This window comes from Pleurodeles waltl, chromosome 6, assembly GCF_031143425.1.
Source record: "Pleurodeles waltl isolate 20211129_DDA chromosome 6, aPleWal1.hap1.20221129, whole genome shotgun sequence".
NCBI lineage: Eukaryota > Metazoa > Chordata > Amphibia > Caudata > Salamandridae > Pleurodeles > Pleurodeles waltl.
The window spans coordinates 14,115,256-14,141,329 of record NC_090445.1 but is presented as its reverse complement, the minus strand read 5'-3'; the positions used below and the strand labels follow the sequence as shown (position 1 = coordinate 14,141,329).

The following is a 26,074-nucleotide window of genomic DNA, read 5'->3' as shown; positions in this document are numbered from 1 at the left end:
TGTATAGGGCTTGATGTTTGGAACCTCAAAGCCCCAGGATTGTGAAGTCCTGCAGATGAGTACCCCATCCTGTGAGGGATGTGTCCTCTGTGAGAAAGATCTGAGGAACAGGGTCGAGAAGTAGCTGTCCCTTTGATAGGTTTTGTGTGTTGCACCACTGCAGAGAGTAATGAGTGCGATGTTTTACTAACACTAGATCTTGTAATTGACTCTGAGACAGAGACCATTGGCTCGCAAGACTTGCCTGCATTAGACACATTCGTAGTCTCACTTATGGTACTACTGCAATGCAAGAAGGCTTCATTCCTAAGAGTCAATGCACTGTTCTGACTGTTATACGTTGATTGGGACAAATCTGTTTTATCAACGTTGTGATGTTCTGAATTCGGACTCAATTCAGGTAGGTTAGCCCTAGCTATGTGTTGAGGATAGCTGCTAAGTATGGTTGAGCCTGTGAGGGTTGCAGGTGTGACTACTGTATGTTTTTGTGAACTCCAATTAACGAAGAAGGTGAAGAGAGGCATGTGTGTGTTGCTGCCAATAGTGTAACCGTACTGGCTTTGCTAAGCCAGTCATCGAAGTATGGGAAAGACATGAATAGTTTGTCTGCGTAAATGTGCTGCAACTACTGCCAGCCACTTGGTGAATACACAAGGTGCAGTAGTGACTAAGAATGGAAGTACCTTGAACTGGTAATGTCTTCCTTGCATGACAAACCGGAGGTATTTGCGATGAGCTGGATGAATTGGAATGTAAAAGTAAGCTTCATTTAGGTCTAGTGCAGACAGTCTCCTTGCTGTAACAGAGAGATCGCATCCTCTAGAGTTACCATATGAAAGTGTCCCAAAAGGATGTACTGATTGAAAGGTCTGAGGTCTAGAATAGGTCAAAGCGATCAGTCTTTTTTGGGAATGATGTAGAGAGTAGATTCCTGTACCTTGTTGTTGAAGAGGAACAGGTTCTAAGGCCCCTTTCTGAAGGAGAACATATACTTCCTGTACTAACAAATCTAAATGTTGTATGGAAAATTTATTTTTTTGTGATGGTATGTTTGGCGGCGTTTTGATGAGCTCCAGGCAATAACCATGTTGAATAATGAAAATGTCACTTACCCAGTGTACATCTGTTCGTGGCATCAGTCGCAGTAGATTCGCATGTTCTGCAATAGCTCGCCATCTGGTGTTGGGCCGGAGTGTTACAAGTTGTTTTTGTTCGAAGAAGTCTTTCGAGTCACGGGACCGAGTGACTCCTCCTTTTGTCTCCATTGCGCATGGGCGTCGACTCCATCTTCGATTGTTTTTCCCCGCAGAGGGTGAGGTAGGAGTTGAATTGTAGTAATAGTGCCCATGCAATGGAGTGACTAAGTATGCACCTATTTAAGGTTGAGATGATACATATATAAATAATTGAAGGTAACTTCCAAACTGCTACAGGCTCCCGGGGAGGCGGGTGGGCACATGCGAATCTACTGCGACTGATGCCACGAACAGATGTACACTGGGTAAGTGACATTTTCAGTTCGATGGCATCTGTCGCTGTAGATACGCATGTTCTGCATAGACTAGTAAGCAGTTATTTCCCCAAAAGCGGTGGATCAGCCTGTAGGAGTGGAAGTAGTCTGAAATAATGTTCTTAATACGGCTTGACCTACTGTGGCTTGTTGTGCGGATAACACGTCTACACAGTAGTGCTTGGTGAATGTGTGAGGCGTAGACCATGTGGCTGCCTTACATATTTCTTGCATTGGGATGTTTCCTAGAAAGGCCATGGTAGCACCTTTCTTTCTGGTTGAGTGTGCCCTTGGTGTAATGGGCAGCTGTCGTTTAGCTTTAAGGTAGCAGATTTGGATGCATTTAACTATCCATCTGGCTATACCTTGTTTTGATATTGGGTTTCCTGCATGAGGTTTTTGAAATGCAATAAATAGTTGTTTAGTCTTTCTGATGTTTTTTGTTCTGTCAATGTAATACATTAATGCTCTTTTGACATCTAATGTATGTAGTGCCCTTTCAGCTACGGTATCTGGCTGTGGAAAAAACACTGGAAGTTCCACTGTTTGATTTAGATGGAACGGTGAAATAACCTTTGGCAAAAATTTAGGATTGGTCCTTAGGACGACTTTATTTTTGTGTAGTTGTATAAAAGGTTCCTGTATTGTAAACGCCTGAATCTCGCTTACTCTTCTTAGGGAAGTAATGGCGATGAGAAATGCCACCTTCCAGGTTAGGAACTGTATGTCGCAGGAGTGCATGGGTTCAAAAGGTGGACCCATAAGTCTAGTTAGGACAACATTTAGGTTCCATGAAGGAACAGGTGGTGTTCTTGGTGGTATAATTCTCCTAAGGCCCTCCATGAATGCTTTAATGACTGGTATCTTATATAGGGAAGTTGAATAGGTAGTCTGCAGGTATGCAGATATTGCTGCAAGGTGTATTTTAATGGAAGAGAAAGCTAGGTTAGATTTTTGTAAGTGAAGCAAGTAACCCACTACATGTTCTGGAGTTGTGTGTAATGGTTGTATTTGATTAATATGGCAGTAGCAAACAAACCTCTTCCATTTACTTGCATAGCAGTGCCTGGTGGATGGCCTTCTGGCTTGTTTTATGACTTCCATACATTCTTGGGTAAGTTGTAAGTGCCCGAATTCTAGGATTTCAGGAGCCAGATTGCTAGATTCAGCGATGCTGGATCTGGGTGTCTGATCTTTTGGTTGTGCTGTGTCAACAGATCTGGCCTGTTGGGCAATTTGATGCAGGGTACCACTGATAGGTCTAGCAGCGTTGTGTACCAGGGTTGCCTTGCCCAAGTTGGTGCTATCAATATGAGTTTGAGTTTGCTTTGACTGAGTTTGTTTACCAGGTAAGGAAGGAGAGGGAGAGGAGGAAAAGCGTAAGCAAATATCCCTGACCAGTTCATCCATAGGGCATTGCCTTGGGATTGTTCGTGTGGGTATCTGGATGCGAAGTGTTGGCATTTTGCGTTCTCCCTTGTCGCAAACAAGTCTATCTGAGGTGTTCCCCAGAGTTTGAAATAAGTGTTCAGAATTTGGGGGTGAATTTCCCATTCGTGGACCTGTTGGTGATCTCGAGAGAGATTGTCTGCGAGTTGATTTTGGATCCCTGGTATAAATTGTGCTATTAGGCGAATTTGGTTGTGAATTGCCCAATGCCAAATCTTTTGTGCTAACAGGCTTAACTGCGTGGAGTGCGTCCCCCCCTGCTTGTTTAGATAATACATTGTTGTCATGTTGTCTGTTTTGACGAGAATGTATTTGTGAACTATTATTGGTTGGAAAGCTTTTAGTGCTTGAAAAACTGCTAGAAGTTCTAGGTGATTGATATGCAGTTTTGTTTGATGTACGTTCCATTGTCCTTGTATGCTGTGTTGATCGAGGTGTGCTCCCCACCCTGTCATGGAAGCATCTGTTGTTATTACGTATTGTGGCACTGGGTCTTGGAAAGGCCGCCCCTTGTTTAAATTTATGTTGTTCCACCACAGAAGCGAGAGGTAAGTTTGGCGGTCTATTAACACCAGATCTAGAAGGTGACCCTGTGCTTGAGACCACTGTGATGCTAGGCATTGTTGTAAGGGCCTCATGTGCAGTCTTGCGTTTGGGACAATGGCTATGCATGAAGACATCATGCCTAGGAGTTGTAATACCATCTTTGCTTGTATCTTTTGTGTTGGATACATGCGTTGTATGATGGTGTTGAAATTTAGAATTCTTTGTGGACTTGGAGTGGCTACTCCCTTTGATGTGTCTATTATGGCTCCTAGGTATTGTTGTACCTTGCGCGGCAGAATGTTGGATTTTGTAAAGTTGACGGTGAACCCGAGTTTGAAGAGGGTTTGTATGATCTGATTTGTGTGATTTGAGCACTCTATGAACGAATGGGCCTTGATTAGCCAGTCGTCCAAATATGGGAACACATGTATTTGCTGCCTTCTTATGTGTGCAGCGACTACCGCTAGACATTTGGTAAAGACTCTCGGTGCGGTTGTTAATCCGAAAGGCAATACCTTGAATTGGTAATGTATTCCTTTGAATACAAACCTTAGGTATTTCCTGTGCGATGGGTGTATTGGTATATGGAAATAAGCATCCTTGAGGTCTAAAGTTGCCATGTAGTCGTGTAGTTTTAGCAATGGCAATACTTCTTGTAGTGTGACCATGTGGAAGTGGTCTGATTTGATGAAAGTGTTCACTACTCTGAGGTCTAGGATTGGTCTCAGCGTTTTGTCCTTCTTTGGTATCAGAAAGTACAGTGAGTAAACTCCTGTGTTTATTTGTGTGTTTGGCACTAATTCGATTGCATTCTTTTGCAATAGTGCCTGCACTTCTATCTCCAGGAGATTGGAATGGTGTGTTGTTAAATTTTGTGCTTTTGGTGGTATGTTTGGAGGGAATTGTAGAAATTCTATGCAATAACCATGTTGGATAATTGCTAGAACCCAAGTGTCTGTAGTGATTTCCTCCCATGCTTTGTAATAATGACCTATTCTTCCCCCCACTGGTGTTGTGTGGAGGGGGTGAGTGACATGTGAGTCACTGTTTAGTAGTAGGGGTTTTGGGGCTCTGAAATCTTCCTCTATTTCTAGGGAATTGCCCTCCTCTATATTGTCCCCGAAAACCTCCTCTATACTGTCCCTGGTAACTGGACGGTGTTGCTTGTGAGGTGCTGGCTTGTGTGCTTTGACCCCGAAATCCCCCTCGAAAGGGCGTTTTACGGAATGTGCTGTAACTCCCTCTGCTCTGCGGGGAGTAGAGTGCGCCCATGGCTTTGGCAGTGTCCGTATCTTTTTTGAGTTTCTCAATCGCTGTGTCCACTTCTGGACCGAACAGTTCTTTTTCATTAAAAGGCATATTGAGAACTGCTTGTTGAATCTCTGGTTTAAATCCAGACGTTCGGAGCCATGCATGCCTTCTGATAGTTACAGATGTATTAATTGTCCGTGCAGCTGTATCTGCAGCGTCCATGGAGGAGCGGATCTGGTTGTTGGAAATGGTCTGTCCCTCCTCAACCACTTGTTTTGCCCTATTTTGTAAGTCCTTGGGCAGATGTTCAATGAGATGTTGCATCTCGTCCCAGTGGGCTCTGTCATAGCGCGCAAGTAGTGCCTGGGAGTTCGCGATGCGCCACTGGTTTGCAGCTTGTGCTGCGACTCTTTTACCAGCTGCATCGAACTTGCGGCTTTCTTTATCTGGGGGTGGTGCATCTCCAGATGTGTGAGAGTTGGCCCTTTTCCTAGCTGCTCCTACAACGACAGAGTCTGGTGGCAGCTGTGTAGTGATGAAAACCGGGTCTGTAGGAGGCGCCTTATACTTTTTTTCCACCCTTGGTGTGATTGCCCTACTTTTGACCGGCTCCTTAAAGATGTCTTTTGCGTGCCGGAGCATACCAGGGAGCATAGGCAGGCTTTGGTATGAGCTGTGGGTGGAGGAGAGTGTGTTGAATAAAAAATCATCCTCGACCTGTTCTGAGTGGAGGCTTACGTTGTGAAATTGTGCTGCTCTAGCCACCACTTGAGAATACGCGGTGCTGTCTTCTGGTGGAGATGGCTTCGTAGGGTATGCCTCCGGACTGTTATCTGACACTGGGGCGTCGTATACATCCCATGCGTCCTGATCTTGGTCACCCTGGCTCATGGTGGTGTGAGCTGGGGAGTGTGATGGAGTTTGTGCTGGTGAGACGTTAATCACGGGCGGAGGAGAGGGTGGTGGGGTAACTCTTTTCACCACTTTTGGTTATGGTGTCTGTTCAGTCTGGAACTCCAACCTTCTCTTTCTCCTAATGGGGGGAAGGGTGCTTATTTTTCCTGTCCCCTGCTGTATGAAGATACGCTTTTGCGTATGGTCCACATCAGTTGCTTGTAGCTCTTCCTCAAACCTATGCTTTTGCATTTGGGAGGTTAGCGAGTGCTCTTCTGTATAAGAGCCTGAAGCTGGGTCGCTTGCAGTTTGTTTCGGCATCGAAACCCTGTCTGCGTGTTTTTTCGGCTCCGAGGTGACTTTTTTCTTTTTCGGGGCCGAAACCTCTCGGCGTCGATCTGCTTCGGTGCCGCTGTCTTGGCGTCGAGCCGTGTCCACACCGGCATCTCGGTGTCGAGGCTTGTCTCCAGCACTTTCTCGGTCCCGAGAAGGCTGCGTGCCGGTGTCTCGACCGGAGTCGGACGACCACGGCACTGTTTGGGCCTTTTTCGGTGCCGACGGTCGGTCACCGAATTTATGGGTGGAGCCATGGCCGGATGGCAGTGGCGTCCCCTGGGCCTTGTAAATGTTTCTCTGTGTGGTTTTCGACGTCTTACTCACGGTTTGTGTATCGTCGAATCCTTCGGAGTCTGAGTCTTGGATCGAGAAGGTACCTTCCTCTTCCTCGAACTCCCGTTGGGCTGTCGGTGCGGACGCCATCTGAAGTCTTCTGGCTCGACGGTCTCGGAGTGTTTTTCGGGACCGGAACGCACGACAGGCCTCGCAGGTGTCTTCGCTGTGCTCAGGTGACAGGCACAGGTTGCAGACCAAGTGTTGGTCTGTGTAGGGGTATTTATTGTGGCATTTGGGGCAGAAACGGAACGGGGTCCGTTCCATCGGCGTTCTTCAGCACGCGGTCGGGCCGACCAGGCCCCGACGGGGGATCGAAAAACTACCCCGAAGGGCACCGGAGCTCTTCGATCTTCGATGCGGTGTGGAATCCAAGTACGCCGATCCCGAACGCAACAATACCGACGAAAATCTTCCGAAATTAGCCAATTTTCCGTTCCGAAACTCGGAGCGACAGGAACACGTCCGAACCCGATGGCGGAAAAAAAAACAATCGAAGATGGAGTCGACGCCCATGCGCAATGGAGACAAAAGGAGGAGTCACTCGGTCCCGTGACTCGAAAGACTTCTTTGAACAAAAACAACTTGTAACACTCCGGCCCAACACCAGATGGCGAGCTATTGCAGAACATGCGTATCTACAGCGACAGATGCCATCGAACTATCCAACACCCACTGATCTGTTGTTATGTTTTCCCAAGCAGGGAAACGTTGTTGTAGATGTCCTGACAAGTGTTAGATGGTCAGTGGAAATGAAAGGGGAGTCACTGTTTGGAGGTGAGGGGGTGGTGCGAGTGGAGGCACGTTTCCCACGTCCTTTTGAATTTTTTCCCCATATGAGCTTCAGTAATATCCTCTTTAAGGGGAGGTTTGATACTGCTGTCTATAAGAGTAGGTAGAGGCATCTGATGTTGGCTTAGTGCCCTGTTTGTATGTGGGCGCTGAAAGGAGCCACGAGTAGTCTAAGTTTGAAGTGCCCCCATAGATTTGGCAACTTTGTTACCTTTTTTCATTTTTTTTCTAGGGTTTGATGATTTTGGTTGAACGGGGTATCTAAAAGTGTTTTTTTGCACTTCTGGCTTAAAGCCAGATATGCACAATCAGGCGTGTCTGCTTGTATTTACACCCCTGGCTGCTGTGTCCGCTGCATCATGGACACGTTTAATGGAATTGTTGGAGATTAATTTGCTCCCCTGAACAGTTTCCTGACCTTTTGTCTTATATTCTTTGGGAGATGTTGGAGTAGTTCCTCCATTTGATCCCAATGGGCTCTGTCATACCTTGCCAATAGCCCTGGAGTATTAGCTGTGCGCCAGTGGTTAGCTGCTTGGGCTGCTACTCTTTTCCCAGGCGCATCAATCAACCTGGACTCGTTACTTGTACTTACCTGGAGGAGGGCATCTGCTGATGTTTGGGAATTAGCCCTCTTACATGCATTAGATACTACATACTCTGGAGGGAGTTGGCCCCTTAATGTATGGAGAAGCCTTGTATTTTGTAATCCACTCATGGAGTAACAATACGTGCAAGTACTGGATCTTTAAAAGAACTCCTCTGCATGTTGGGTCATCCCTTTTAGCATGGGTAGATTGTGGCATGCCCTGCTGGTGGAAGATACTGTTTAAAAAACAAAGTCATCCTCTATTGGGTCTTTATATAATGGGACCTGGTGGTATGCAGCTACCCTACCTATATGTTCCTGGAATGAAGTAGCATCATCCCGAGGTGAGGACTTAGCTGGGCAGAGGTCCGCGTCTGTATCCCCAGGAGGGTCAAACTCATAAGTGTCCCATGGATCTATGGCTGTCTGATGTACGTTATCTCCCTCTCCCTGATCCCATGTGTAAGACTGTGGAGAGCCTTGTGGTGTAACATCAACTATGTCACAAATGAATGATGTGGTGAAGAAGGTGGTGGTGAGAGCAATAGAGAAGCTAGCAGAGGTGGATGTACAGGACTAGTGGCATTGACCTTTTTAGGAGGTGCAGGTATATCAACAGCCTCCTCAAAAGTAAGTTGACGCTTTGGTGGGGTAGGCTTCGACTAAACTGCTTTTGCCAGAATGTGTCCCGTAGTCTCCAGGATGGGTTCCAGGACCAAGATGGCATGTTTTGGTACCGAAGGTGGTCTGTGTTTTGGCACCAAAGCTGTGGAAGCACTCCAAGTCGATGAGGAAGATGTTCGGCTTAGCACAGAGACTGGTTGGCTCTGGATAGCAGAAGTGTGTTTTGGCTTTACTTTTGGTGCCGGGCCCAAAGGTGGGGCATCCTTAGCAAATGGTCGGCCTGAAGGCAGTTGTGGCCTGGGAGCCGTAATTTGGGTTGAAACCAAATGTATTTTAATAGGATTACTGCGAGTTGTCCCGAAGGAAGATCTTGGATCTGTATACCGAAACTGTATTTCAGAGTTGGACTCAGGAATCCGGGATGGAGAACACCTCCCCTCTTCTACTGCCGAGACCTTGTGCAGTTCTTCATCCTGTTTGATGTCCTGGAGCCCGAAGATATAGAGGGTCTCCTCCAGGTCTTTACGCTGTATCTACTTTCGATGTGCTCTGCGATCCCGCAATGTCTTCTTCGATCGAAATGATCGACAGGCCTCACAGTTCTCCTCGTCATATTCGGGAGACAGACATAGGTCCCAAACCTGATGGAGGTTGGTATGTGGATACTTTGCATGGCAGCTAGAACAGAATCAAAATGAGAGTCTGTTCCATTAGGAGCTCGTCATAGCTTGAACCCGATGAGATGAGAAAGACCCAGATGGGCGAGGCCCAAAGGCTGTGAATGGAGATTGTTGAATCGATGAGTGACGGTTTTCTTTTTCTTTCAAACGACAAGATAAAAACGCAATCAAAAACAATACCGACGGGAGCAGAGGTTTAAATGGGCAGAAGAGAGCCTGAAAAAACGGTCTCAAACAGGAGCACCGAAGAACACATCTGAACCCAATGGTGGAAAGAAAACAATCTAACAATGGAGTTGATGCCCATGTGCATTATCACTGAGAGGACTACTTTACCTTATGACTCAAGAGGTTTCTTTGAAGAAAAACACCTTACATACATCTGGAACCAACACTAGAAAGCAGGAGTTTGCAGAGCATGTGTATCTATAGCCACAAATGCCATTGAACACAACATTACCCCACTTTATGATCCTGTGTCACAGCCGTGCAAGCAACACGCAGAAGAACACCAGTCTCAAATCCAACACTCCTTTCTAAAACACCATCAGATAAAGCACATAGCAAACATGCTGGGGATACACCCTTATTCTAATTCTCCACACCCACAATCTATGAGAGGCTCTCCTTAATGGCAACAATTCCAATAAGTGAATGGGTCAGTTCAGTTTTTGAACGTTACTAGTGTAACGTTTTGAAAGCTTTGGAGTGCTCTTACTTAGCCCATTTACACTGATCAAGAAACAAAGGCCTAAAAGATCAGAAAAGAACTTGGCAAGATTCCAATTGTAGATTCAGTCTGGCCTGGACATGGTGTTATTGCAAAACACCATAAGGAAACAGTCATTGGCGCAATTGTCAACCAAGGAGGTGTCCTGTTTATTAGAACTAAACTACTGTTTGATTTTGAAGGTAATACAGGAATGGATAGCAGAAAACCCTGCGGGAGAAGTAGAAAGACTAGATCTGTGCCACATCAATATTTAATTCTGAGGGGGATGAAAACAATCTGGGGGGACACAAGGATGAAAAAGGTTCTTACCTGGCCTCAGCCCTGGTGACCGTGTACTCAAACCACAGGATGTTGGGGATAAGACTAGTATCTCGGATCAAGAGGAACTCTGAAATCGGCCTAAATCAAAGGGAGCCCAAAAAAATCTGTTATAGAAGACTACTCGCCATGTTCATAATTTCTGTTACTTAATTAGTGCTTTTTGTGTGCTAAGGAAATATGCATCTGACCCCAGCTCACAGCCCCCAGTACCAATACATCAGCTTCTCCTTTGACTCACTGCACTTAAACTGGTGTCTGAAGTCTTTTTTTAAAACTGTGCTGACAACATGCGACAAGTTAACAATCAAGGTACAGCTTCAGTAGTATAACACATTCCCTTGTGATGCAGCTCACAAAGTATGATTTTACCATGCAGCGATCCTAGGAAACAACGGGGTTAGAATCTCCTGTGTGAAGGCGAACCATGCGATGGCCATCACACATCCCACGACGCCACCGTATGCCACTTGGCTCCATGTGTGGTATAGCAGGTACACTCTGCAAAAGAGAGAAATCCGTACATATACCGGTCAAGAGAAAGCAAGGAGCCCTCCAGACACAGTGCTCATCACAACAGGTCAAATACACAAGACCCTAGAAAATATCCCTTTCATTCTCAGAGTTTCAATGCATGTGTACTCCATTTATGTACCATATGGGCAGTGAAAGATCTAACAGAGCAGACAAACGCCACACGCGGTCAGCATCACCCATCAGAGCATGCAGACTGAAAACAAGCTCATCCATACTTTTACGGATCAGAAAAGGCAGAGTCGAGAAGAGCTCCAACGCAGCATCACTTGCAGAAGCAGTCAGACTGCACTGGAACGGAGACACAATGACACCCACAGAAGCCGGCAGACTCCACTGGAATGGAGACACCACATCATTAATCAGAGCAGGCATATTACAGAGGAGCTCAGTCACAACTTCACCAGTCAGAACATGCAGACTCCACTGGAGCGCAGACAAAGAATCAACTGTCAGTACAAAGAAACTCCAACAGGAGCTGAAACACAGGGCCATTCGTGTGGACTCCATCGAAACTGAGACACTGCAGCACCCGTCAGATCAGGCAGACTCCACAGAAGCTTAAGACAGCATCAAAGATTCAAGCATGTAGACTCAATAGGACTGCACTCCTGTGATAGGCAGACTACACTAGAGCTCAGCATCAGGGTAAAACAAATCTGGACATTTCAGAGAGCAAGGCTGGGAAATCATGTCCCGCAGAGGAAAGGAATTGCCTCAGTTCTGCAACATATTTTCAAGCTTGAACCACACGCGCAGCCAGCACATAAGGAAAACTAACACAACTGTACAACTACATCAAAACAAAATCTGTCTGCTGCGTGTGTCTACCATACAGTGCTAGCACCGAAGAAAGGAGGCACCACCTTCCGTAAGAAGCAAATGTCAGCGATTCATTCCTACTGCATCCTCCCAGGTGCCTTGTTTGCTGGGAAGATAAGGAAGGGCTGATTAAGGATTTTAAGGAAAAGGTTCAGTAAGAGCATTGTATACCACAAAGTGTACTCTTCAATCCACCATCTCATAAGGGAAACTTAACAGGGCAAAGGGACAGCCCCTTCCCAAGTCTAACTCTGGCCCATACGTGGCTAATGGCCACCAGAACAGCCCAGAAGCTGGTGACTGAAACTGTTAACCTCTTATGATAAAGCAACACAAAAAAGTGCAGTCAAAGCTCAGGGCCTCAGAAATCATTAAGGAAAGGTACTATGAGCACAGCTATTTCCAAGAAGAGATTGAACAAGCAGACGTCAATGACAAATAATGGACTATCAAAAGATCCATACCGACTATACGAGACGAGCAGAGCTCCTGTCACCAGGCACACAGAGAGAATGTGTCTCCACAATAGGTCCAGGCAGCGAGCGTTGTTCGTTTGATGCATTCTGAAATGAAAAATACAAAAACAGGTGTCCCAAAGGAGGCAGTCAGACTGTCCAACTAAACATGCTGACGTTCTGTTTGAAACCACAGCCTGAGGGGGAACCTGTGGCACTCATGTGAAAGTGAAGCAGGGCTCGCTGAAGAAGCTTATTCCACCCCAAGCCCTCAATGTCCCTCTTCAAAGGAATTAAGAAACTTTTCGTGATGGGAATTGCCAATGGATTCATTAACCATGAAGAGCTCTGCATCGGTGTAGTGAAAATCTCTAAAAAACAAATCTTGTTTAATTATACATATTACATTACATGGGTAGCTATAGGCTTTTCTTTCATTTAACTGATAGTCAATTAAAAACCTTAAAGCGGATAATGAAGAGATCGCACCAACACTCACAATGCTTCTTTATTAACTTGGAAAAATTGAAAAAAAGTGGTTGGGTGTGTACTGTACAGCTCTACAGCGGAACAAATGAACTGTGCATACAACCCCCAGACCGAGCAGGTCCTCCTAAAGGAAGATACATAATGAATTGCACTCTTATGGCAAGCCTGAGGCTTCTGTAATGCATTGCAACCTTACTGCAAGCAGCAGGCTTCTGTACTGCACTGCAACCTTAATGCAAGCAGCAGGCTTCTGTACTGCACTGCAACCTTACTGCAAGCCCGATGCTTCTGTACTGCCCTGCAACCTTACTGCAAGCAGCAGGCTTCTGTACTGCCCTGCAACCTTACTGCAAGCAGCAGGCTTCTGTACTGCCCTGCAACCTTACTGCAAGCCCGAGGCTTCTGTACTGCCCTGCAACCTTACTGCAAGCAGCAGGCTTCTGTACTGCACTGCAACCTTACTGCAAGCAGCAGGCTTCTGTACTGCACTGCAACCTTACGGCAAGCCTGAGGCTTGAGTAATGCACTGCAACCTTAGTGCAAGCCTGAGGCGTCTGTAATGGACTGCAACCTTAGTGCAAGCCTGGGGCTTCTGTACTGCACTGCAACCTTACTGCAAGAAGCAGACTTCTGTACTGCACTGCAACCTTACGGCAAGCCTGAGGCTTGAGTAATGCACTGCAACCTTAGTGCAAGCCTGAGGCGTCTGTAATGCACTGCAACCTTAGTGCAAGCCTGGGGCTTCTGTAATGCACTGCAACCTTAGTGCAAGCCTGGGGCTTCTGTAATGCACTGCAACCTTACTGCAAGAAGCAGACTTCTGTACTGCACTGCAACCTTACGGCAAGCCTGAGGTTTGAGTAATGCACTGCAACCTTAGTGCAAGCCTGAGGCGTCTGTAATGCACTGCAACCTTAGTGCAAGCCTGAGGCGTCTGTAATGCACTGCAACCTTAGTGCAAGCCTGAGGCGTCTGTAATGCACTGCAACCTTAGTGCAAGCCTGAGGCTTCTGTAAAGCACTGGAATGTCACTGCAAGCATGAGGCTTCTGTAATGGCCTGGAATTTGACTGCAAGCCTGAGGCTTCTGTAATGCACTGCAAGCCTGAGGCTTCTGTAATGCACTGCAAGCCTGAGGCTTCTGTAATGCACTGCAAGCCTGAGGCTTCTGTAATGCACTGCAATCTTACTGCAAGCCTGAGGCTTCTGTAATGCGCTGGAATCATACTGCAAGCCTGAGGCTTCTGTAATGCACTGGAATCTCACTGCAAGCCTGAGGTTTCTGTAATGCACTGGAATCTCACTGCAAGCCTGAGGCTTCTGTAATGCACTGGAATCTCACTGCAAGCCTGAGGCTTCTGTAATGTACTGGAATGTTACTGCAAGTCTGAGGCTTCTGTAATGTACCGCAATCTCACTGGAAGCCTGAGGCTTCTGTAATGCACTGGAATATCACTACAAGCCTGAGGCTTCTGTAAAGCACTGGAATGTCACTGCAAGCATGAGGCTTCTGTAATGGCCTGCAACCTTAGTGCAAGCCTGGGGCTTCTGTAATGCACTGCAACCTTACTGCAAGAAGCAGACTTCTGTACTGCACTGCAACCTTACGGCAAGCCTGAGGTTTGAGTAATGCACTGCAACCTTAGTGCAAGCCTGAGGCGTCTGTAATGCACTGCAACCTTAGTGCAAGCCTGAGGCGTCTGTAATGCACTGCAACCTTAGTGCAAGCCTGAGGCGTCTGTAATGCACTGCAACCTTAGTGCAAGCCTGAGGCGTCTGTAATGCACTGCAACCTTAGTGCAAGCCTGAGGCTTCTGTAAAGCACTGGAATGTCACTGCAAGCATGAGGCTTCTGTAATGGCCTGGAATTTGACTGCAAGCCTGAGGCTTCTGTAATGCACTGCAAGCCTGAGGCTTCTGTAATGCACTGCAATCTTACAGCAAGCCTGAGGCTTCTGTAATGCGCTGGAATCATACTGCAAGCCTGAGGCTTCAGTAATGCGCTGGAATCTCACTGCAAGCCTGAGGTTTCTGTAATGCACTGGAATCTCACTGCAAGCCTGAGGCTTCTGTAATGCACTGGAATCTCACTGCAAGCCTGAGGCTTCTGTAATGTACTGGAATGTTACTGCAAGTCTGAGGCTTCTGTAATGTACCGCAATCTCACTGGAAGCCTGAGGCTTCTGTAATGCACTGGAATATCACTACAAGCCTGAGGCTTCTGTAAAGCACTGGAATGTCACTGCAAGCATGAGGCTTCTGTAATGGCCTGGAATTTGACTGCAAGCCTGCGGCTTCTGTAATGCACTGCAAGCCTGCGGCTTCTGTAATGCACTGCAAGCCTGAGGCTTCTGTAATGCACTGCAATCTTACTGCAAGCCTGAGGCTTCTGTAATGTGCTGGAATCATACTGTAAGCCTGAGGCTTCTGTAATGTACTGGAATCTCACTGCAAGCCTGAGGCTTCTGTAATGTACTGGAATCTCACTGCAAGCCTGAGGCTTGTGTAATGTACTGGAATTTTACTGCAAGTCTGAGGCTTCTGTAATGTACCGCAATCTCACTGGAATCCTCAGGCTTCTGTAATGGGCTCCAATCTCACTGGAAGCCTGAGGCTTCTGTAATGTGCTGGAATTTTACTGCAAGTCTGAGGCTTCAGTAATGTACTGCAATCTTACTGCACGTCCAGCAACCCAGATCCAGCTCCTGGTGTCTCAGGGAGGTGGGCAGGGGTTACGTTACGATACTAGGGTTAAAATAATTCCTTCATGATAATATCTGACAGATATTGTGAACACTGAATGACAAGTTCAACATCAAACAATCAAAGTAGAGGTGGACAGAGACGCTGAGCGCTACTTAACTACAGAAGTGCCTGAGACAAGTTCTGCCCTTCTGGAGACATGTTCAGGAATTAGTGTGACCAGTGGTGTCTTTCAAATATGTAAACTGCTCTGCATTTAGGACTTCTATGGATGTTCCTAGATGGGGCTCCTGGTAGCCAGTCCCCACCCCCAATGTAATGAAATGGAAGCCTTTTCCCTGTGCACGCCAGGTTTTAGATAAGCTACAACCCAATGGTCTTTGTACTGGTTGAATGTTGTCTTCGCTCTTTGGGTGGGCTTCGTAATGTACAAAAGTGTTTAGAGTTTCGAAACAGTCTTTTGTCAAATGAATTGCCACATGCTTCTTCTGTCATTTAGTCTGTGATGGAATCTTTCTGCCAGAAAAAAGGTTTAAACAAAAGAAAACAATGTAGAAAGTGACGTACAGCAGATTAAAAGGAAATTAGAAATGACTTTGGAAAGAAAAGTTCAGTGGATTCTTAAAACAACCTTTCTGAAACATTGTGGTACGCTCACAAGAAGCACAGCTAATTCAAGAGACTTACTGGGCATTACAGCAATGACCAGCCTGGGCTACTTCAAGATGGCAACTGAACCCCCCCACCCCTGCATTCTAAGGTCTATCGCTTCATGACCGAGTGCCATTCCTGTGCCACACTGACCCACACTGGAAACGTAGCAGAGAGTTATTGCTAAGGAACTTAATCAGCATCAATACAAACATACCGTAAACAAAGTATGGCTGTAACATTAGAAGGCTATCATTGATAACTAAGGGCAAAATGTAAACAATATACAACATAAGATGATGGAAGTCGAATGACTGATATTGAAAAAAATGTACAACTTGTGCTCAACGTCAAGGACGTTGTGTTATTCAAAGACACACAAGTCGATAGCGAACAGATTCCTAGATCCCTCCTAGCAGGGCTTCAAGATGGACTTAAAAAGCGTTGAAGAGGAGGCATCACCTCCCCTACACTTTTCTAGAAAAAAAAGCACAACACTCAAGAGAAGCTCTTGACTCCCTCTACATCTTTATACCCTGGTGAGCATTTTATGGCACAGCTGGGCAAGCTGTGTGAAAGGCAGAGGATACACAAAGCCTGTGGCCCTTCTCTTTCTGGTCTTGCCACAAGGGCATTTTGCGCATTGTAAAATCATGTCTTCTGTGGAGAGTTGTTGGGCCAGAGAAAGAAATTATTGAGTCAAATACTACACCACAAAATGCCGAATGGTGTAAAGTGCTGAAGTAAACAGTACACAACCTAGGTAAATAAGAGCAAAAGGGCCACAGCCCATTAAGCTGGGAAAGTGCCTGAATTCCAGGGGAAGGTAAACTGACCATCAACTTCTCCAATCACCGCTTGGTTACCCGAGAGGCACATTCTAATCTTGATTTACTGTCTATGGTCATTACGAAGGCTGAATGTCAGCTGCCTCTCCATAGTCAGTATTTGGTTTTAACTGGTATCTGAAATGAAGGAACTGTGTCTTGAGACTGACATAGGTTTTTAAAGGCTACTCTCTAGTAAGGAGTTCTATGATCTCACGCATAGGCTGGGCGATTCATTTCCCATGAATGTCATGCTCATCCCACCCTGAAGAATGTGCAGCAGCTTCAGCACCTCAAAAACCCAAACTGCAAGAGAACACAGAACATCTCAGTAGAGGTAGTGATAAAAAAAAAAAAGAAAAGAAAAAACACATTATACTATTTTACCACTTATGGGGCCTTACCCACCCCGTTTTGGCATAAATCACATGTATTTGAATTACGTTTAAACTAAAAAAAAAAAGAAAAAGAAATGCTGATTGGTACATTTATCCGTTACCTATTGCATTTGTATAATTTACATTGTTTACTTACTGCATATAAAAAGATATTTTCTAGTCCCCATCCTTAACACTATGTCTCACCACTAAACATCAATATTTTAATTATATCATGGAGTTTCATCAATTTAGAATAATGGAACCTCACTCTAAACCTAATGTTAACCCTAAAACTTAACAGAGAGAAAATGAAATATTTCATTTAACTAAAATAATTCATTAATTTAATTGAAATAAATGAAATATTAATGTATGTTTTGGGCTACAGTTTCCCATTACCCTAAACCCACCCAAGTGTTTTTATTCTTTGTTTCCTTCCAAGTCTTCCTTGTGGGGAGACACAGGAGCGAGCCTTTCACTGGATATTTCTGTGGATAAAGAGTAGGTTTTCATTCTCGAAAGAGTTTTTTTGAGCCAGTAGTGGTGATGTGCAGGGGCTGCACTGTGCGAGTCCTAGCGCGCTGCAGGGGTGTGCACACCATACACAGGGCAGGGGCCGGGCAGAGGCCAGGAAGGAGCCTTATCAACATGCTTAAGCACCGTCAGACAGTCAGGCAAGGCTGGGAGATGCAAAGATATTATAGAGCGAGTACATGAAAGCAGGACATGGCAGTCTGCAGACACAAACAGTTAGGAAAGGCTGGGTGATAAGAAGACGGAGGGAGTATATTACAGCAGGACAGGGCAGTGTGCAGACACAGACACAGTCAGGGAAGGCTGAGTGATGAGAAGACAGAGGGAGTATATTACAGCAGACATGGCAGTGTGCAGGCACAAACAGTCAGGGAAGGCTGGGTGATGAGAAGACAGAGGGAGTATATTACAGCAGGACACAGCAGTGTGCAGACACAAACACAGTCAGGTAAGGCTGGGTGATGAGAGGACAGAGGGAGTATATTACAGCAGGACACGGCAGTGTGCAGACACAAACAGTCAGGAAAGGCTGAGTGCTGAGAAGACGGAGGGAGTATATAACAGCAGGACATGGCAGTGTGCAGACACAAACACAGTCAGGGAAGGCTGGGTGATGAGAAGACAGAGGGAGTATACTACAGCAGGACACGGCAGTGTGCAGACACAAACACAGTCAGAGAAGGCTGGGTGATGGGTGATGAGAAGACGGAGGGAGTATATTACAGCAGGACATGGCAGTGTGCAGGCACAAACAGTCAGGGAAGGCTGGGTGATGAGAGGACAGAGGGAGTATATTACAGCAGGACATGGCAGTGTGCAGGCACAAACACAGTCAGGGAAGGCTGGGTGATGAAAGGACAGAGGGAGTATATTACAGCAGGACATGGCAGTGTGCAGGCACAAACACAGTCAGGGAAGGCTGGGTGATGAGAAGACGGAGGGAGTATATTACAGCAGGACATGGCAGTGTGCAGACAAACACAGTCAGGGAAGGCTGGGTGATGAGAAGACGGAGGGAGTATATTACAGCAGGACACGGCAGTGTGCAGACACAAACACAGTCAGAGAAGGCTGGGTGATGAGAAGACAGAGGGAGTATATTACAGCAGGACACGGCAGTGTGCAGACACAAACACAGTCAGGGAAGGGTGGGTGATGAGAAGACAGAGGGAGTATATTACAGCAGGACACGGCAGTGTGCAGACACAAACACAGTCAGGGAAGGCTGGGTGATGAGAAGACAGAGGGAGTATATTACAGCAGGACACGGCAGTGTGCAGACACAAACACAGTCAGGGAAGGCTGGGTGATGAGAAGACAGAGGGAGTGTAAAGAAATGGCTCCCTGTTGCAGTTACCCCCCACTTTTTGCCTGATACTGATGCTGACTTGACTGAGAAGTGTGCTGGGACCCTGCTAACCAGGCCCCAGCACCAGTGTTCTTTCACCTAAAATGTACCATTGTTTCCACAATTGGCACAACCCTGGCACCTAGGTAAGTCCCTTGTAACTGGTACCCCTGGTACCAAAGGCCCTGATGCCAGGGAAGGTCTCTAAGGGCTGCAGCATGTCTTATGCCACCCTAGGGACCCCTCACTCAGCACAGACACACTGCTTGCCAGCTTGTGTGTGCTGGTGGGGAGAAAATGACTAAGTCGACATGGCACTCCCCTCAGGGTGCCATGCCAACCTCACACTGCCTGTGGCATAGGTAAGTCACCCCTCTAGCAGGCCTTACAGCCCTAAGGCAGGGTGCACTATACCACAGGTGAGGGCATATGTGCATGAGCACTATGCCCCAACAGCAGAGGTCTTCAAACTGGGGGGCGGGCCCCCCTTGGGGGGCCTGAAGTGATGCCAGGCGGGGCCCCAGACTCTGCCCAAAATAAATATTATACAGATAACAGGCCTTTGTTTTAAGCAGAAGCATGTTATTGCAGTCTTAAAAAGGTAACAGGAATTAACTGCAATGTTTAAATAGGTTTAGATATATTTAAACATCGCCATTTTTATAAAATAATTGTGAAAAATTCTGAGGGGGGCCCCAATGATTTTTATTTATCAACTGGGGGGGGCGCGGCATTAAAAAGTTTGGAGACCTCTGCCCTACAGTGTCTAAGCAAAACCTTAGACATTGTAAGTGCAGGGTAGCCATAAGAGTATATGGGCTGGGAGTCTGTCCAAAACGAACTCCACAGCTCCATAATGGCTACACTGAAAACTGGGAAGTTTGGTATCAAACTTCTCAGAATAATAAACCCACACTGATGCCAGTGTTGGATTTATTAAAAAATACACACAGAGAGCATCTTAGAGATGCCCCCTGTATTTTACCCAATTGTTCAGTGCAGGACTGACTGGTCTCTGCCAGCCTGCTGCTGAGAGACGAGTTTCTGACCCCATGCGGTGAGAGCCTTTGTGCTCTCTGAGGACAGAAACAAAGCCTGCTCTGGGTGGAGGTGCTTCACACCTCCCCCCTGCAGGAACTGTAACACCTAGCAGTGAGCTTCAAAGGCTCAAGCTTCGTGTTACAATGCCCCAGGGCACTCCAGCTAGTGGAGATGCCCGCCCCCTGGACCCGGCCCCCACTTTTGGCGGCAAGTCCAGGAGAGATAATGAGAAAAACAAGGAGGAGTCACTGGCCAGTCAGGACAGCCCCTAAGGTGTCCTGAGCTGAGGTGACTCAGACTTTTAGAAATCCTCCATCTTGCAGATGGAGGATTCCCCCAATAGGGATAGGAATGTGACCCCCTCCCCTTGGGAGGAGGCACAAAGAGGGTGTACCCACCCTCAGGGATAGTAGCCATTGGCTACTAACCCCCCAGACCTAAACACGCCCTTAAATTTAGTATTTAAGGGCTCCCCTGAACCAAAGAATTTAGATTCCTGAAACTACAAGAAGAAGAAGACTGCTGAGCTGAAAAACCCCTGCAGATGAAGACCAGAAGACACCAACTGCTTTGGCCCCAGACTTACCGGCCTGTCTCCTGCCTTCCAAAGAAACCTGCTCCAGCGACGCTTTCCAAGGGACCAGCGACCTCTGAATCCTCTGAGGACTGCCCTGCTTCAAGAAAGACAAGAAACTCCAGAGGACAGCGGCACTGCTCCAAAAGAACTGCAACTTTGTTTCAAGGAGCAGATTTAAAGACCCCTGCAACTCCCCGCAAGAAGCGTGAGATTTGCAACACTGCACCCGGCGACCCCGACTCGACTGGTGGAGAACCAACACCTCAGGGAGGACCCTCCGGCGACTCCGAGACCGTGAGTAACCAAAGTTGTCCCCCCTGAGCCCCCACAGCGACGCCTGCAGAGGGAATCCAGAGGCTCCCCCTGACCGCGACTGCCTGAACTCCATTTCACGACGGCTGGAAAAGACTCTGCACCCGCAGCCCCCAGCACCTAAAGGAACGGAACTCCTGTGCAGGAGTGACCCCCAGGAGGCCCTCTACCTTGCCCAGGTGGTGGCTACCCCGAGGAGCCCCCCCCTTGCCTGCCTGCAACGCTGAAGAGATCCCTTGATCTCTCATTGAAAACCATTGTAAACCCGACGCGTGTTTGCACACTGCACCCGGCCGCCCCCGCGCTGCTGAGGGTGTACTTTTTGTGCTGACTTGTGTCCCCCCCGATGCCCTACAAAACCCCCCTGGTCTGCCCTCCGAAGACGCGGGTACTTACCTGCTGGCAGACTGGAACCGGGGCACCCCCTTCTCTCCATTGAAGCCTGTGTGTTTTGGGCACCTCTTTGACCTCTGCACCTGACCGGCCCTGAGCTGCTGGTGTGGTAACTTTGGGGTTGCTCTGAACCCCCAACGGTGGGCTACCTTGGACCAAAAACCGAAACCTGTAAGTGACTTACTTACCTGTGAAACCTAACAATACTTTACCTCCCCCAGGAACTGTGAAAATTGCACTCAGTGTCCACTTTTAAAACAGCTTATTGTGTTTTATGTAAAAAGTATATATGCTACTGTAATTATTCAAAGTTCCTAAAGTACTTACCTGCAATACCTTTCAAATGAGATATTACATGTAGAATTTGAACCTGTGGTTCTTAAAATAAACTAAGAAAAGATATTTTTCTATAACAAAACTTATTGCCTGGATTTGTCTCTGAGTGTGTGTTCCTCATTTATTGCCTGTGTGTATGTACAACAAATGCTTAACACTACTCCTTGGATAAGCCTACTGCTCGACCACACTACCACAAAATAGAGCATTAGTATTATCTCTTTTTGCCACTATCTTACCTCTAAGGGGAACCCTTGGACTCTGTGCATACTATTCCTTACTTTGAAATAGTGCATACAGAGCCAACTTCCTACAGGGAGTATATAACAGCAGGACACGGCAGTGTGCAGGCACAAACACAGTCAGGGAAGGCTGGGTGATGAGAAGACAGAGGGAGTATATTACAGCAGGACATGGCAGTGTGCAGACACAAACAGTCAGGGAAGGCTGGGTGATGAGAAGACAGAGGGAGTATATTACAGCAGGACATGGCAGTGTGCAGACACAAACACTGAGTCAGGGAAGGCTGGGTGATGAGAAGACAGAAGGAGTATATAACAGCAAGACATGGCAGTGTGCAGGCACAAACACTGAGTCAGGGAAGGCTGGGTGATGAGAAGACAGAGGGAGTATATTACAGCAGGACATGGCAGTGTGCAGACACAAACAGTCAGGGAAGGCTGGGTGATGAGAAGACAGAGGGAGTATATTACAGCAGGACATGGCAGTGTGCAGACACAAACACAGTCAGGGAAGGCTGGGTGATGAGAAGACGGAGGGAGTATATTACAGCAGGACACGGCAGTGTGCAGACACAAACAGTCAGGGAAGGCTGGGTGATGAGAAGACAGAGGGAGTATATTACAACAGGACATGGCAGTGTGCAGACACAAACACAGTCAGGGAAGGCTGGGTGATGAGAAGACAGAGGGAGTATATTACAACAGGACATGGCAGTGTGCAGACACAAACACAGTCAGGGAAGGCTGGGTGATGAGAAGACGGAGGGAGTATATTACAGCAGGACACAGCAGTGTGCAGGCACAAACACAGTCAGGGAAGGCTGGGTGATGAGAAGACAGAAGGAGTATATAACAGCAAGACATGGCAGTGTGCAGGCACAAACACTGAGTCAGGGAAGGCTGGGTGATGAGAAGACAGAGGGAGTATATTACAGCAGGACATGGCAGTGTGCAGACACAAACACAGTCAGAGAAGGCTGGGTGATGAGAAGACGGAGGGAGTATATTACAGCAGGACATGGCAGTGTGCAGGCACAAACAGTCAGGGAAGGCTGGGTGATGAGGACAGAGGGAGTATATTACAGCAGGACATGGCAGTGTGCAGACACAGTCAGGGAAGGCTGGGTGATGAGAGGACAGAGGGAGTATATTACAGCAGGACATGGCAGTGTGCAGGCACAAACAGTCAGGGAAGGCCGGGTGATGAGAAGGCAGAGGGAGTATATTACAGCAGGACATGGCAGTGTGCAGGCACAAACACAGTCAGGGAAGGCTGGGTGATGGGAAGACAGAGGGAGTATATTACAGCAGGACATGGCAGTGTGTAGCACAAACACAGTCAGGCAAGGCTGGGCTGATGAAAGGATATTACAGAGCGAATACATGAAAGCAGGACATGGCACGGAGTTTCACTGTCAGTCACGTAATGCTGGGTGATGTGAAGACAGAGGGAGTATATTACAGCAGGACATGGCAGTGTGCAGGCACAAACAGTCAGGGAAGGCTGGGTGATGAGAGGACAGAGGGAGTATATTACAGCAGGACATGGCAGTGTGCAGGCACAAACAGTCAGGGAAGGCTGGGTGATGGGAAGACAGAGGGAGTATATTACAGCAGGACATGGCAGTGTGCAGACACAAACACAGTCAGGGAAGGCTGGGTGATGAGAGGATATTACAGAGCGAATACATGAAAGCAGGACATGGCACTGAGTTTCATGGTCAGTCACGGAATGCTCAGTGATGTGAAGACACTGTACTAAGTGTATGAATCAAAGCAGACACTTTGCTTTGAAACAGACACAGGCATGCCAGAATAGGTCCTTCCTCTGCCTCATACACTACCTGCGTGTAGAGGCAAGTCATGGTGATATGTGGACACAGACAGTCAGCAGTCATGCTGTGCATATGTAATGTGCAATATAGTCATGGCATGGGGCAACAGGGTTAAAAAAGTACAGTCATTGCTAGCAAGCGTGATTATGCAGACACTGTATACTGTGCTTCCCGCCACTGGCATTGGACACTCACAGGCACCTAAGACAGAACACGTTGTAGTAACGTGCGCACAGACATGCACCTTGTTCCCTCAAATAGAGACCAAATGGAACCATCAGATGTTGAAGTATATACGTCTCCCATTAAGAGCATAGAAAACAAAACAAAGTCTCACCTCAGGTACAGGAAAAGGAAGGCGTAGACTGAGAAGAACCACATGAACTGGGAGTGACTGGAGGGCAGGCCATACTCTGTGGTGACTGTGGTGTGGGCTCCTAAGAGAGAGAACACGGCGCAGAGCTGGTTGAACGGTTTCAGCAGCCCACCTGGAGCGCTACAGGAAAGCCAAGGTTAATGCTAGAGCTATCTACTTTAACTGGAACGCAGAACCTGTACCCACAAATACTGCTCTATAAAGCGGCCTCAGACATACAAGCCCACATTATGCTCAGACAGCACCTTGAACAAGCAAGAGCCCCCCAATCTTCTGCTTACACAACAGCCCACCATAGGCTCCTTAAGTGTCTACACCTTAAATAGAAACAACCTTATATGTAGACAAAATGACCCCCACCCCTGAATTCAACCTAGTCACACCTTGCACAGCACACAGAAGAATCATATGCAGAAATCATTCTGGTATGTCAGACAGCTGGCACAAGCTCAGGCATCCACCACAGACTTTCACAGAACTGCTACTCAGATGGCACATGGCTGAACTCCACCAAGACAGAACTTTAAACATCACTCCTGAGCCTTCCATTGAGGAAAGAAAGGATGAGAAAACACATACACACCTTCCACATAGACAAGACTTTTGTATATTACATGCAAAGCAGTCATTCTTTAGGTTTAATTGGTCCTCCTTTCACAAACACTATCACGTTCAGGATAATTATATCCTACTACTTTAAAAAACAACAATTCTTGAAATTGATTTATGTTAAATTCTGCTCCCGCCCATTCACCAGGATACACTGGCCTCATTTATAATTACCAAACCCCTGCTCTTCTAGCGATCATTCCAGGGGTCTTCTTCCCTCCTAACAAGGGCTCAGTGCCACACCCCAAGGAATTTCTTCCAGAAGCCACGGGTGACACTGGAAGACAACTTGTCATGTGTACTACAAACCTATGCTACCACCATGGCTGCCTAATACTATCTAGAGCACTTGTGGAAGGGGAGAAACCTACTCCCAACCAGTCCCCACAGTGTTCCACCACAATAGCTGCACCATGAAGAGGCAGCGGCACATACGGAGCCATGCTGCATGAAACAGTAGGATTATACCCACCCTGGGATGAAAGCCGGACACGGACTGTAAGGAAATGCCTCCTTGGCATGGTTACCCCCTGACTTTTTGCCTTTGCTGATGGTAAGTTTTGATTTGAAAGTGTGCTGAGGCCTGCTAACCAGGCCCCAGAACCAGTGTTTTTTCACCTAAAATGTACTTTTGTTTCCACAATTGGCACACCCTGGCATCCAGGTAAGTCCCTTGTAACTGGTACCCCTGGTACCAAGGGCCCTGATGCCAGGGAAGGTCTCTAAGGGCTGCAGCATATCTTATGCCACCCTGGGGACCCCTCACTCAGCACAGACACACTGCTTGCCAGCTTGTGTGCTGGTGAGGACAAAACGAGTAAGTCGACATGGCACTCCCCTCAGGGCGCCATGCCAACTTCACACTGCCTATGCAGTATAGATAAGTCACCCCTCTAGAAGGCCTTACAGCCCTAAGGCAGGGTGCACTATACCATAGGTGAGGGCACCAGTGCATGAGCACTGTGCCCCTACAGTGTCTAAGCAAAACCTTAGACATTGTAAGTGCAGGGTAGCCATAAGAGTATATGGTCTGGGAGTCTGTCATGCACGAATTCTACAGCACCATAATGGCTACACTGAAAACTGGGAAGTTTGGTATCAAACTTCTCAGCACAATAAATGCACACTGATGCCAGTGTACATTTTATTGTAACATACACCCCAGAGGGCACCTTAGAGGTGCCCCCTGAAACCTTAACCGACTATCCGTGTAGGCTGACTGGTTTTAGCAGCCTGCCACACTAGAGACATGTTGCTGGCGACATGGGGAGAGTGCCTTTGTCACTCTGTGGCTAGTAACAAAGCCTGTACTGGGTGGAGGTGCTTCACACCTCCCCCTGCAGGAACTGTAACACCTGTCGGTGAGCCTCAAAGGCTCACCCCCTTTGTTACAGCACCACAGGGGACTCCAGCTAGTGGAGTTGCCTGCCCCGTCCGGCCGCGGCCCCACTTTTGTCGGCAAGGCCGGAGGAGATCATGAGAAAAACAAGGAGTAATCACTGGCCAGTCAGCACAGCCCCTAAGGTGTCCTGAGCTGAGGTGACTGACTTTTAGAA

At 47.2% G+C, this 26,074-nt stretch overlaps 1 protein-coding gene across 1 annotated transcript in view; it reads right to left on the bottom strand.

The window, feature by feature from the left end:
- The window catches only part of DOLPP1 (dolichyldiphosphatase 1), a 72,455-nt gene that overhangs the window by 7,364 nt on the left and 39,017 nt on the right, over positions 1–26,074 (bottom strand). The window contains exons 4-7 of the mRNA XM_069237046.1: positions 23,871–23,970; positions 11,876–11,974; positions 10,428–10,556; positions 10,047–10,136 (exon numbers count right to left, since the gene is read on the bottom strand). Coding sequence (XP_069093147.1) covers positions 10,047–10,136; positions 10,428–10,556; positions 11,876–11,974; positions 23,871–23,970 — 418 coding nt within the window. The remainder of the gene's footprint in view (positions 1–10,046; positions 10,137–10,427; positions 10,557–11,875; positions 11,975–23,870; positions 23,971–26,074) is intronic.